At 40.9% G+C, this 12046-nt stretch overlaps 1 protein-coding gene across 1 annotated transcript in view; it reads left to right on the top strand.

Annotated features, from left to right (window-relative positions):
- The window catches only part of SORCS2 (sortilin related VPS10 domain containing receptor 2), a 647363-nt gene that overhangs the window by 506988 nt on the left and 128329 nt on the right, over positions 1-12046 (top strand). Inside the window, 2 exon segments of the mRNA XM_069977381.1 lie at positions 2866-3024; positions 5548-5621. Coding sequence (XP_069833482.1) covers positions 2866-3024; positions 5548-5621 — 233 coding nt within the window.

Here is a 12046-nt window from a genome sequence, read left to right as displayed (position 1 = left end):
TCGTGACAATTCTGAAAAGGCGAATTATTTTTTTTATAGATCAGATCTCTCTATGCCGGGTGTAATTAAGGTGGAATATAAATTATATATATGAAACTGCCACCGAGACAGTAAATCCACATCCTGAGGTAGAACTGGAGAAAATGCTAACTTAGGGGAACATATTGTGGGCATATGCTGGGAAGGTAAATGGAGTCTATTGTCTTCTGTTATCAGCCATTTCAGTCTAATCAGGGGGGAGATTGACATAATTTGTATGAGCTATATCGAAGGCTTTTACATAGGCTACTACTAGAAACAGATAACCCATATCTCGGTGCACTCCTATGCACCAATGGTGACATTAAAGACATTAAAGGGGTTGTCCAGATAAAATATTTTTCCTTCAGATCAACTGGTTTCAGAAAGTTATTTAGATTTGTAATTTACTTCTATTTAAAAATCTCAAGTATTCCAGTACTTATCAGCTGCTGTATGTCCTGCAGGAAGTGGTGTATTCTTTCCAGTCTGACACAGTGCTCTCTGTTGCCACCTGTGTCCATGACAGGAACTGTCCAGAGCAGGAGCAAATCCCCATAGAAAACCTCTCCTGCTCTAGACTGTTCCTGTCATGGACAGAGGTGGCAGCAGAGAGCACTATGTCAGGCTAGAAAGAATAAACCACTTCCTGCAGGACCTACAGCAGCTGATACGGGAAGACTTGAGATTTTTAAATAGAAGTAAATTACAACTGTTGTTTTTAAGGAAAAAAAGATTTTCGCCTGAGTACCCCTTTAAGGCTATGCTCACACTACGTAAAATAACGGCCGTTGTCCGCGCCGCAAAACTACGGCCGTTGTTTTGATGTTCCCTATAATGACTGCAATGCAATGTAACTACGGCCGTTGAATTCACACTACGTATCAGATAACGGCCGTTGTTTATACGGCCCTGTGAAAAATGAACATGTCAATTATTTCCGGACGGTAATACTGCAACAGCGGCCGGGGATTTCAATGCGGCCGCGAACGTAAAACTTATATCTGCCGAATTAAACTTGATTTTGATATAAAAAAAAATTCTGAGTGGTTTCTCGGGCTGGGCGCAGTATTTAAAGTAGATGACCTGTTTCATCCCGTTTATAATCATGCTAGGAATCAAAATTAAACAACGGCGGTAGTTTCACGACTAGCCCGTACGATAGTAATTCTACGGCCATTGTTTTGGCCTCAAAATAACGGCCGTTATTTTACGCAGTGTGAACATAGCCTTAGGGTACAAACCCACTTGACGTATTTGCTGCGTGAATCAGTCTTAAAAATAAGCAGGCAAAACGCAGGTTGGCTTTATACAATTGTTCTGCGTTAAAATACGCAATTGCGTATTTTTGAAGCGTGAAGCTTGTTGTTAGCAAAGCATCAGTTGTTAACAACCTGTGCGAAAAACGCATGTAGCTTCATGCTTCAAAAATACGCAATTGCGTATTTTAACACAGAACAATTGTATAAAGCCAACCTGCGTTTTGCCTGCTTATTTTTAAGACTGATTCACGCAGCAAATACGTCAAGTGGGTTTGTACCCTAAATCTGTATTTATATTATTGCCTACATATTAGAAATGGCCCAAAAAAAAAACTTTATTACCGATATTGTAATTTAGATGAGTGAAGATCTCTGATTTTTCTTAAATAGTGACTAATCTTTAATCAGACGTTACACATGTTAATAGTACAAGGGAATGTGAGAATCAATGTAATCTATCTTATTAGAGAAAAATGCTGCATATCCCACTTATCAGACTCTTTTCCTGCTTTCCCCTCCATTCTAATCTCATCATAACCTGAAAAAAAAATGCTTACTCAGGGATCAGGTTACATGCTGTCCATAAAAGTCTATGAAGAGGGGAAGGGGGGGGTGTTAGCTGCAGAATGAGATAGACAGAGAGAGAATTGGCTGAAAACTCGAGTAAGTTAATAGTACCTGCCATCAATGTCAAACTTTATTTTTTTTATAAGTGGGAGCTTCAGTAGTGAGACTTGTCCTTTTGACATGTCAGAAAGAGAACAAGCCAAGAGAATTGTGTGGTAGAGCATCGCACACCACGGCTCGCACCAATCGAGGCACCTCCATTATAAGTCTTTGGGGCTGCTTGGACAGAGATGACTGACAGCTGGGAGGTGCCGCACTCTTCTGCATGCTGCTCCCCACTGGTTCTCCTGTTTGGTGGGGGTCTCAGCAGACCACCTCCGATCAAAGCATTTGTTCCTGTGACATGTCAAAAGTTTTTTATTTTATTATTTTTTTAATCATAGTTACTCTTTAAATCTCACTTCAGTGCTGGATGCATAGCATTATTCAATAATGCATATGCTATAACAGGGGTAGGGAACCTTAGCTCTCCAGTGTTTGCAAAACTACAACTCTTATCATGACTGGACAGCCAAAGCTTTAGCATGATGGGAGTTGTAGTTGTGCAACAAACTGGGGAGCCAAGGTTCCTTACTCCTGTGCTATAAAGGAGTGGGGTAGCATGATCCCCTTTGTATGTGTAATGTATAGGAGACATCATGGCAGCTAGTCTCCACCCAGTAACATAGGGATACATGAAAATTAGAAATGGAGTTCATTGAAGGGTAAATTGGTTAAAAAAAATGGTATATACAAGTTATAACATGGCCTGTGGTACACAGCCAACACGTTATGCTACTCAAGAGCTAGGCCTTCAACCTATGCTTTGAAGTCATGTTATTTCTGCACAGAGATCCTGGCGATTATTATAATGATTGATTCTCCGTAAAGTAGTCAGAATTCAAGGCATGATTTTCTGCACAATTCTGCTAATGACTTCCCTTGTTCTGATATTGTTGTCCTTTATCCCTCATCACAGATTATTCTCGTCAGCTCCTCCGTCTCCGAACAATACCTTTTCACAAGCAGCGATGAAGGGGCGACCTTTCAAAAACATGTGATTACCTTCACCGTGGAGACCCTCATTTTTCATCCGAAGGAGGAGAACAAGTTACTCGCCTACAGCAAGGATGCCAAGGTATCGCTTCTGTTTTCAGACTTATGATTACATTGGAATTATGTGGTTTAAAAATTCCAAAAGTACAGAGAGAAAAGGTCTTCAAAACTTTCAGCAAAACTTTCAACTGAACAGCTCAGACAGATTTTTGTGTCTTCAGCAGAAAGCAGCAGCTCAGAACTTGGGGAAGGAGACGGAATGGATCATAACAAGTATAGAAGGAATAGTTAGTCTCACCATTGGCAGTTATTTTTGAGTGGAATACCCCTTTAATAAAAGTTTTCTATAAATATTGAAGAATCTTCCTGTATATCAATAAATGCACAAAGGATTTTTCCATTTGTCACTAAGGAAATCATCTATTCCCCCCCCTCATAATACCCCCCTCCCAGTGCTCTATCTGCAATAGGAGGCCAAGAATGTTAGGTCCCATGCCTTGGCTGTGTCTTAACGTTCAGCCATCTGTCAGCTGAAAATGGGAAAGATCAGCAGAAGATTAACCCTTGTGCTCTCAACGGGATTTCTACAAGAACATGTAGGAAATCCTGCAGCCGGGGCAGATTTTCCATCTGCTTACCGTTATTACTCACTATTAGGTTTATTGTTAAAGGGGAGATCCACACAAAATGTATCTTTACCCTTGTCATTTAGATGTATTAAAGGGATTATCCAGCAAAATTCTTTTTCTCTTCAAATCAACTGGTTTCAGAATGTTATATAGATTTGTAATCTACTTCTATTAAAAATATAATTCTTAATATTCTTACCATACTTTCAGCTGCTGTATGTCCTGCAGGAAATGTTTTCTTTTCAGTCTGACACAGTGCTCTTTGCTGACATCTCTGGCCGAGACAGGAACTGTTCAGAGCAGCAGTAAATCCCCATAGAAAACCTCACCTGCTCTGGATAGTTCCTGTCTCAGACAGAGGTGGCAGCAGAGAGCACTGTGTCAGACCGAAAAGTAAACATTTCCTGCAGGACATACAGCAGCTGATAAGTACTGGATAGCTTGAGATTTTCAAATAGAAGTAAATTATAAATCTATATAATTTTCTGAAATCAGTCGATTTTAAAGAAAAAGTTTTTGGCTTGACAACTCCTTTAAATCTTTATTACCATACATGTTTTTGGCCTTATGGACTTTTTTTCTTTTTTTTTCACTTTAAGACCCAAATTGTAACAGAGGCTGAAAAGTAGAGAAGATTAAAAAAACTAGTGGAAAATGCCAGAAACAAGTTATTTAATGGCCAAAAATAGTGCTAGTCCTAAACTACACAAAAATTACTTGAAATAATAACTATGCTTTAAACGGGGGCTGATGTTTCAAAAACCTTTCCTCCATTTCATGTGATTTCTAAGATATGTGTGACCAAAAGTGAGTCTTTGCCACTAGGTGTCACTTCTGTCCACTTCTGTGGCAATGTACTGTCCACTTACTGTTGTCAGGGGATATCTGTCTCTAGTAACAGAGGAACCCAAGACAAAATACAGGAAGTTTGGGGTGGGTTTAGCTACTGCTATGTGCAGAAAAGAAAGCCATAGCTGGGTATCTGCAAGCTGAGCCAGTCTGCAGAAGATGTCTTCTCAGCAGCACCAGCTAGTGTAAGCCCTTCAAAGCTGCTGCTCCCAGCTTCATCATCATTGTGATACCGGGAGCTCCAAAACTGTTTTAGTACTAATTCTAATTTTTATTTTGTTTATGCATCCCTTCAAGGGACAAAATATACAAAAATTAGAATGAAAAAATGCAATAGATGAACCAGACATTCTGGCGAGCAGGAGGCACCTGGTTAAATGCTCGAGTCTCCCATTAATTTTAATGGGGTTCGTTACTCGAGATGAGCACTGGAGCATTAAAAAAAATACTTGACTCAAGTAACGAGCATAACATGTAACTGCCATAAAGATGCTGTACATTAGCCACTCCCAAGGGAAGTTACCTGCATATAGGTCTAATACTGAACTCTATGAGAGTTGTATGTATCTGTATGCTAGTGATAGTGATAGCTGCAGCTAGCTACTGTATATCAGAGGAAGCAAATCACTGCCGGGCCTCCTCTCACCCCAGGCCCATGTATGTAATACATTTCCAACAGGTTTATATACATTCCTAGGGAACACAACATGTTCATGTCCCCCGTTGTGAATATTACATTTACGCCCTATGATACGGCATCCTATTTCGAGGGAAACCTTGATGAAGCAAGTTGTATATTTTATGAACGTTCCAGAGCACAAACATGCAGGCGCAGTATATCTACAGATAGATTGCATCCTCCCTATTAAACACACAGTATAACTTGTCTTGCAAATTGTTCGGTATTACCCTCTCTACAATAGTAATGGGGTGCTATTGGAGGCATAGCACAAATAGCATCTCTTCTACCCAACAAAAGTCACAAATCTCAAGGAACATCAAACTGATTTAAAGTCAATCTTGTCCCACCGCCCTCGCTGCCCACCAAAGACGGCTGCCGCCTGATTCACTAGACTGTCACTGCTCCATTATATCAGCATAATCATCTTTCTATGTTCCTTCTGCAGCTTTACGTCTCAGTAAATCTCGGGAAACAATGGGATCTTTTGCAAGAACAAGTCACCAAAGAACATATTTTCTGGTAAGTTCTCTATTTCCGCAGTTATGGAAACTTTATAGAATCTTTTTGTTGTTTTTTTTCTTTATGACTTTTCATGTGCACGGAGCCTGTAAGGGGGCATGCTGCCTCCCTCAGTTCAGTACAGTGTTGTGGAGATATTCTTCTCTAGAAGCAATTCTACCAGGGGAGAAGATCTGTATAATATGGCCTTAGAGGGAACATAGACATTTTTGTTTGTTTGTTTGTTTAATTCTATATGAAATTGGAGACACGTGGAAGTAGAGGAAGATGTGTATGGATCTGTACAACTTAGAGATTCCTTTCTTACCTATTCTCTTGGCATTTATTCTACATCAGGGGTGTCAAACTCAAATACACAGTGGGCCAAAATAAAAAAATTTGACAAAGTCGCGGGCCAATCTTGATAATTATTGAAGTGCGCATGCGGTAGCCCTGGCACTGTCAGCGGTGTGCGTCTGATTAAATCTTAACTCATGTAATCTTATATAGTAGCCAGCTCTCCCCATAGTCTCTTATATAGTAGCCAGCTCTCCCCATAGTCTCTTATATAGTAGCCAGCCCTACCCATAGTCTCTTATATAGTAGCCAGTCCTCCCTATAGTCTCTTATATAGTAGCCAGCCCTCCCCCATAGTCTCTTATATAGTAGCCAGTCCTCCCCATAGTCTCTTATATAGTAGCCAGTCCTCCTCATAGTCTCTTATATAGTAGCCAGCCCTCCCCCATAGTCTCTTATATAGTAGCCAGTCCTCCCCCATAGTCTCTTATATAGTAGCCAGTCCTCCTCATAGTCTCTTATATAGTAGCCAGCTCTCCCCCATAGTCTCTTATATAGTAGCCAGTCCTCCTCATAGTCTCTTATATAGTAGCCAGTCCTCCTTATAGTCTCTTATATAGTAGCCAGCTCTCCCCCATAGTCTCTTATATAGTAGCCAGTCCTCCTCATAGTCTCTTATGTACTAGCCAACCCTGCCCCGTAGTCTCATATAGTAGCCAGCCCGGCCCTATAGCCTCTTATATAGTAGCACCTACAATAGTTGTTAGAGGGAACCTGTAACCAGTGGACGGAACCCCCAAACCCACCCTACCCCTGGATACAGCCCCCCATACTTACCCCATCCTGCCGGTCCTACTGCGGAGATACGGCCGCCCACTCATCTTCTCATGTAAGTATGGGGTAGGGTGGGTTTGGGGGACATCCAGGGGTGACAGGTTGTCCCATTAGCTTGGACTCACCCTTTTTCTGTGGCCCCAGAGGCTGCGGGAAGTGCCCAGCAGAGGACGTGTGGCCTACAAGATTATAATATGGGTGGTCTGAGTGGCTGTCTGGACCTCCCATATTATAATCTAATGCGATGGCGGGCCAGATGTATTTCAAACTCTAAACTGCCTGGTGGGCCAAAAATAATGGACCCACGGGCCAGAGTTTGACGTGACTGTTCTACATATATCCAAGATGTGTAGACATACATCTTTGGGAGAAAAAATATTATGTTATATGTGGGCACTAGAGATGAGCAAAACAGCGGAAATTCGTTTCGTGAGTTTTGCGAATTTTGGGTCAGATTCTTTAATATTCACGAATGGAATCTTAACAAATTTTAATAAAACAGCCAAACTATAGTAGCTACAGTACTGGGACTATTATAGAAGGATGAATTTGTTAGTGTTTGTTCTTGAAAAAGTGTTAAAAAATTGGAAAATCACAATTTAGATAAAATGTCAATCAGCCTGTCAATCATCCAATCTAATGAAACCCAACTTTATTACACATTAGAAGTGGGGTGCGAGAACTGATTATGTAAGGTGCACGCTCCATTCACTAATCCCAGTAAATTGGTGTAACTCAATAGGAGTTTACAGGAGTATACATTGCCCAGTGAATGAATAATATGGACTGTGTCTTCACTGGTCCCAGTGAATTCCATTAGGCACTCAGTTACTTGGTAAACTGGACACTTGGTTGGCAGCTACAACAAACAATCCCCCACATTCAGCCCTCCTATCCTCTCTTCCCTGTCACTATATAGCTCTGTTAGTCTCTCCCTGCTCTGCTCTAACTGCTGCTGTCATCCTGCTCTCTCCTCCACACATAGCCCCCTCCATTACCCAACCTCCTTATATACAGGGTGAGGGGGAGGTGCTGACATCACAGCGGGGCCTGCAGCTGATTGGTCAGGCGCTAGGGATTATGGTTAATCCCTTTCTCCTGCCCAGTGACGCTTCAGACAGCATGTGCGGCCACCATTTTTTTTTTTTGCAAATTTCCTTAATGATTTGGCGGGAATCCACTTTTCAGAACAAACAAATTGACTGCACGATTCACAGTGAATTTAGATTATCCGGATTCACTTTGCTCATCTGTAGTGGTCACTAGTAAACTAAAGTACAGTTTTATCTGAACTTAACTCTCGGCATTCGATTGCTGGTGGCTGGAGAGGTTGGATACAGCCTTGGTCTGATTGGAAAACATGGCTACAGCCTATGGACATGGGCTGTATCCATGTTTTCTCTGATCCCCTAAGGCTGCAGCTAACGTATCCAGCCACTGGTAATCAAATGCAGGGGGTTCAGATGAACCTGAAAGGGGTACTCCAGCGCAGGTTCCCCACCACTAGTCTAAAGGGTCAATCGGTTTTAACTGTTTCTTTTCCAGGCAAAGATAACTCATTACATCTCATGATAACATGACAGTTTTAGTCGCTGTTCTATGAAAAAACCACGAATGACAAACTTCACTAGGCTTCATTTCTGTTTAGATGAGACATGACATAAAACAACATAAAATCTGTGCAGATAAGTTCCAAGAGCCAGACTAGTATTTAGGAATGAATTGCTGTTTTGTACATAATAACAGAGAACCACTCGTATCTGATGGTAGAACCTCAAAGAGCAATTTATTCTGTAATGAAATGCCGCAGCAATATGGGTGTAATATCAGATTAAAGTTATGTACTTATCCGGAAAATCAGACTCCTTTCACAAAATCAAAGGAAATATGCAAATAAAATCCATATGTCGTATGTAATACTAAAAGATGAAATCACTAACTTTAACCAATAACTGGTCGGTCTGTTACCCATATGCTGGACTGGAATCTTTATGCCACTAAAGTCTTATATTCCAGGCTAGAGTAATTTCTTTGAGTTGAGTTGAATCAAGAAAGTTTTTTTTTCTTTTTTTTTATATTTCAAACCAACTGTTATTAATGTGTTACAAGTTACTTTGAGTAAAAAAAAACCTGGTCTCACATTACTTATCAGCTGCTGTATGTTCTGCAGGAAGTGGTGTGTTCTTTCCAGTCTGACACAGTGCTCTCTGCTGCCACCTCTGTCCATGTCAGGAACTGTCCAAAGCAGGAGAGGTTCTTTATGAGAATTTGATACTGCTCTGCACAGTTCCTGACATGGACAGAGGTGGCAGCAGAGAGCACTGTGTCAGGTTGGAAACAATACACTACTTCCTGCAGGACATACAGCAGCTGATAAGTACTGAAAGAATGGGGATTTAATAGAAGTAATTTACAAATCTCTATAACTTGCTTACACCAGTTGATTTAAAGGAAAAAAGTTAATTATAATGCAGGAAATAAAGCCATATTTTATCTTCAAGAACTTCAGTGTCTCCTGAAGATACAATTTGGCTTTATATCACAGGTTTACACTACATTGGTGCACACATGACACATGAAGTGTTACGCTCATTTATATGTGCTTTTGACACATTGGAGACATTGGAGTTCCTTGAGTAAAACCCAATATAGAACCTGGTTGTTGGAGTTTGGGGAGAGAAGAGAAGCTGCCAATCCATCTACTCCACTAATATTTCGTCTGTGAATGAGGTGTGACCCTCTCAGGCAATGCCCCCAGTCTGAGGAAGGAATGACTGAGGAGTCATAGGCATGATACTAGCAGGAACCAATGGTTTTGTAATTTATTTGAAAAGTTAAGTGAGAGGGAAGCTTTGCTGAAGAGTGTAGGGTATGTAGGGCCAATAACATCTCCATGGGCCCCATAGCAGCTGCCTGGTCTGCTTGTGAATTATGTCTCCCCAATGTGATTGCTAAATGCTCCCTTCTTCCTTTCTTCGCTACCGTGTTGAAGCAGAGCCCTATAAGTTGTCGCACCACCCATGCGGGACTTACAATAAAGAGGGAATGTTAGATATTTATAAAAATCAAATATAAATATTTTTGTTGTTGTTTTGCCCGTTACTATATATATGCGGTTTATAGTTGTTTATATGGTGTTTTTCAGGCCACCCACTCCAAATGATAGGTACCCTTTAAGGCTGCATCCAACTTCTTCAGCCACCAGTAATCAATTGTCAAACAATTGGACTTCCGCTGATTTCTAATATGGGTACCCACACAAGTGGCCGTGCATGGGTTTTATAGGTTCCATAGGCTTATATGGTTCCTATAGTAGGATGAGTTCCAGCAGTTCCAGTTTCAGAAGTGAGTTGCAGCAGTGGGATGGGGTTTATTTTGTGCCATAGTATCGCCACTAGTTCCAACCTGGTCTTGATAAGGTAATAATGACAGATAGAAACCAAGAAACTACCTACAGTATCCTGTATATTTAAAGTTTATAGCTTTAGAATAATTACGCTATCACTGAAAACATGTAGATCTAAAAAATAATAAACTTTATTGGATATGCATTAAAAACGTGGTCCACAATAAGTCATAAATATAAATTAATCAATAAATCCCAACCAATATTAAAGCAATAATTCATTAAAGCAATAATTCATACTGTGTATCACTGGTCGTGAGATGACACTTCTTACCCCTATCAACAAATGTACATATCTTACATAAAATCGGGTGGCCCCTATCTGCCACCTCAGTCTCTACGCGTTTCTCCCCTCCGGGATCATCAGGAGACAGAACAAAAGTAAGTAAACAGAAATGGGGTCAAAATTCCACTACTCCAACATGTCCCTCTGGACAATAATATACAGAAAGTGGAGGGGCACTGAAACATAAATACTTCACTCTGTGGTGTCAAAAGCATACACAATATAATCAAGTGAAGAGTGTCATAATAGACCAACAGTGCAGAAATAAAGCCAGGCTCACAGAGAGCCACTTACGATCCCCCCGACCAGATATGTGGTCTCGTGTAATGGTGCCGGGACGCCGCCGATAGATCCCGCCCCTCTATTTAAGCGGGCAATTCGCGCCAACGGTACATTAGTCCCACCCCCCACGCGAATCCTCGAGCGCCTGCGTGTCAAACTGAGACGCAGCGCCGGTTGCGCGTGACGCGTGCGTATCAGCCTGGGACGCATCACCAAAACACACAACGTCACCTGACACGGTAGTCACGCGACCCAGTGGTTACGTAGCGTTAGCGTCCCAGGCCGCACTACCCATACACCACGTGATTAGTTACTGATCTAACGTCAGCGTCTCTGGTTGCACAGGTATAGATCACGCCCCCTACAAGTCCTTTCGCCCAATGAATGGATACTTATTTGCATACTCCCGTAGTTCTTAGAGTCTTGGGAATGATAGCATAGCTTCCCAAAAATGAAATATTTTTTCATTAGTTATTATCCTACCGAAATAAAAATACCTCCCACCATTCCTCCATGTGTCGATCTAATGCAATAAATATACTACTGTATCTAAGATTGTGGTATATTAACCTATATGATAATAAAGGACATTATCTGAGACAATGATTGTTTAGGTATGTTACCCTATATAATAATAAGGGACATCTATATAAATTAGTCCAGTCGGCATAATAGGAATTCTCTACGGCATGATATAACCTGGTGCCGAAACGATACAAGGCTAAGTGGAGGAACAGGCAGAACACTACAGAGGCAATAATAATAATTATGAATACTTGCTGTATGAAGCTATACCAGTAACATGACATGATCTGGCTCCTCGATCAATCTTTACTTCCTGAAGTAGCAGTAGTAATCACTCATATACACCCAAAAGAACTTGCAATCACTCACACCTGTCCCTGTCCCCATTGGGGCTCACAATCTGAATGACAATATCATTTATTATTACGTCTTTGCAACTTGGGAGTAAACCAACTCTACGATAGAGTGCTGCTCTACTATGCTTATTAACCCTCCTGCAACTTTAACAACAGAAAGCCAAGAGCTCCTTAAACATTTTTCAAGAACTGCCTCCGATAAATCTCTTTTACATTACGGGATACGCTTTTGGCAGATACTCTATGATAATTTGCTTGTTATGATCGTGAAAAATCACACCGAGATTTTTATCATGCCAAAACAAGACATCTCTCCATAAAAATCCATTTACAGTTTCCTCGAGAGTTGATCCCAAAATGAGAAATTTCACGTCGTGCCTTAATATTGGCTCCATTCACTTAATGTATATGGCCATAAATAACTTTATAATGCTTCTGCGGGAATCAAATCGTCTCCGTT

This window comes from Dendropsophus ebraccatus, chromosome 7 (assembly GCF_027789765.1).
Source record: "Dendropsophus ebraccatus isolate aDenEbr1 chromosome 7, aDenEbr1.pat, whole genome shotgun sequence".
In the NCBI taxonomy this organism is placed as follows: Eukaryota; Metazoa; Chordata; class Amphibia; order Anura; family Hylidae; genus Dendropsophus; species Dendropsophus ebraccatus.
This window is presented reverse-complemented; position numbering and strand designations above follow the sequence as displayed.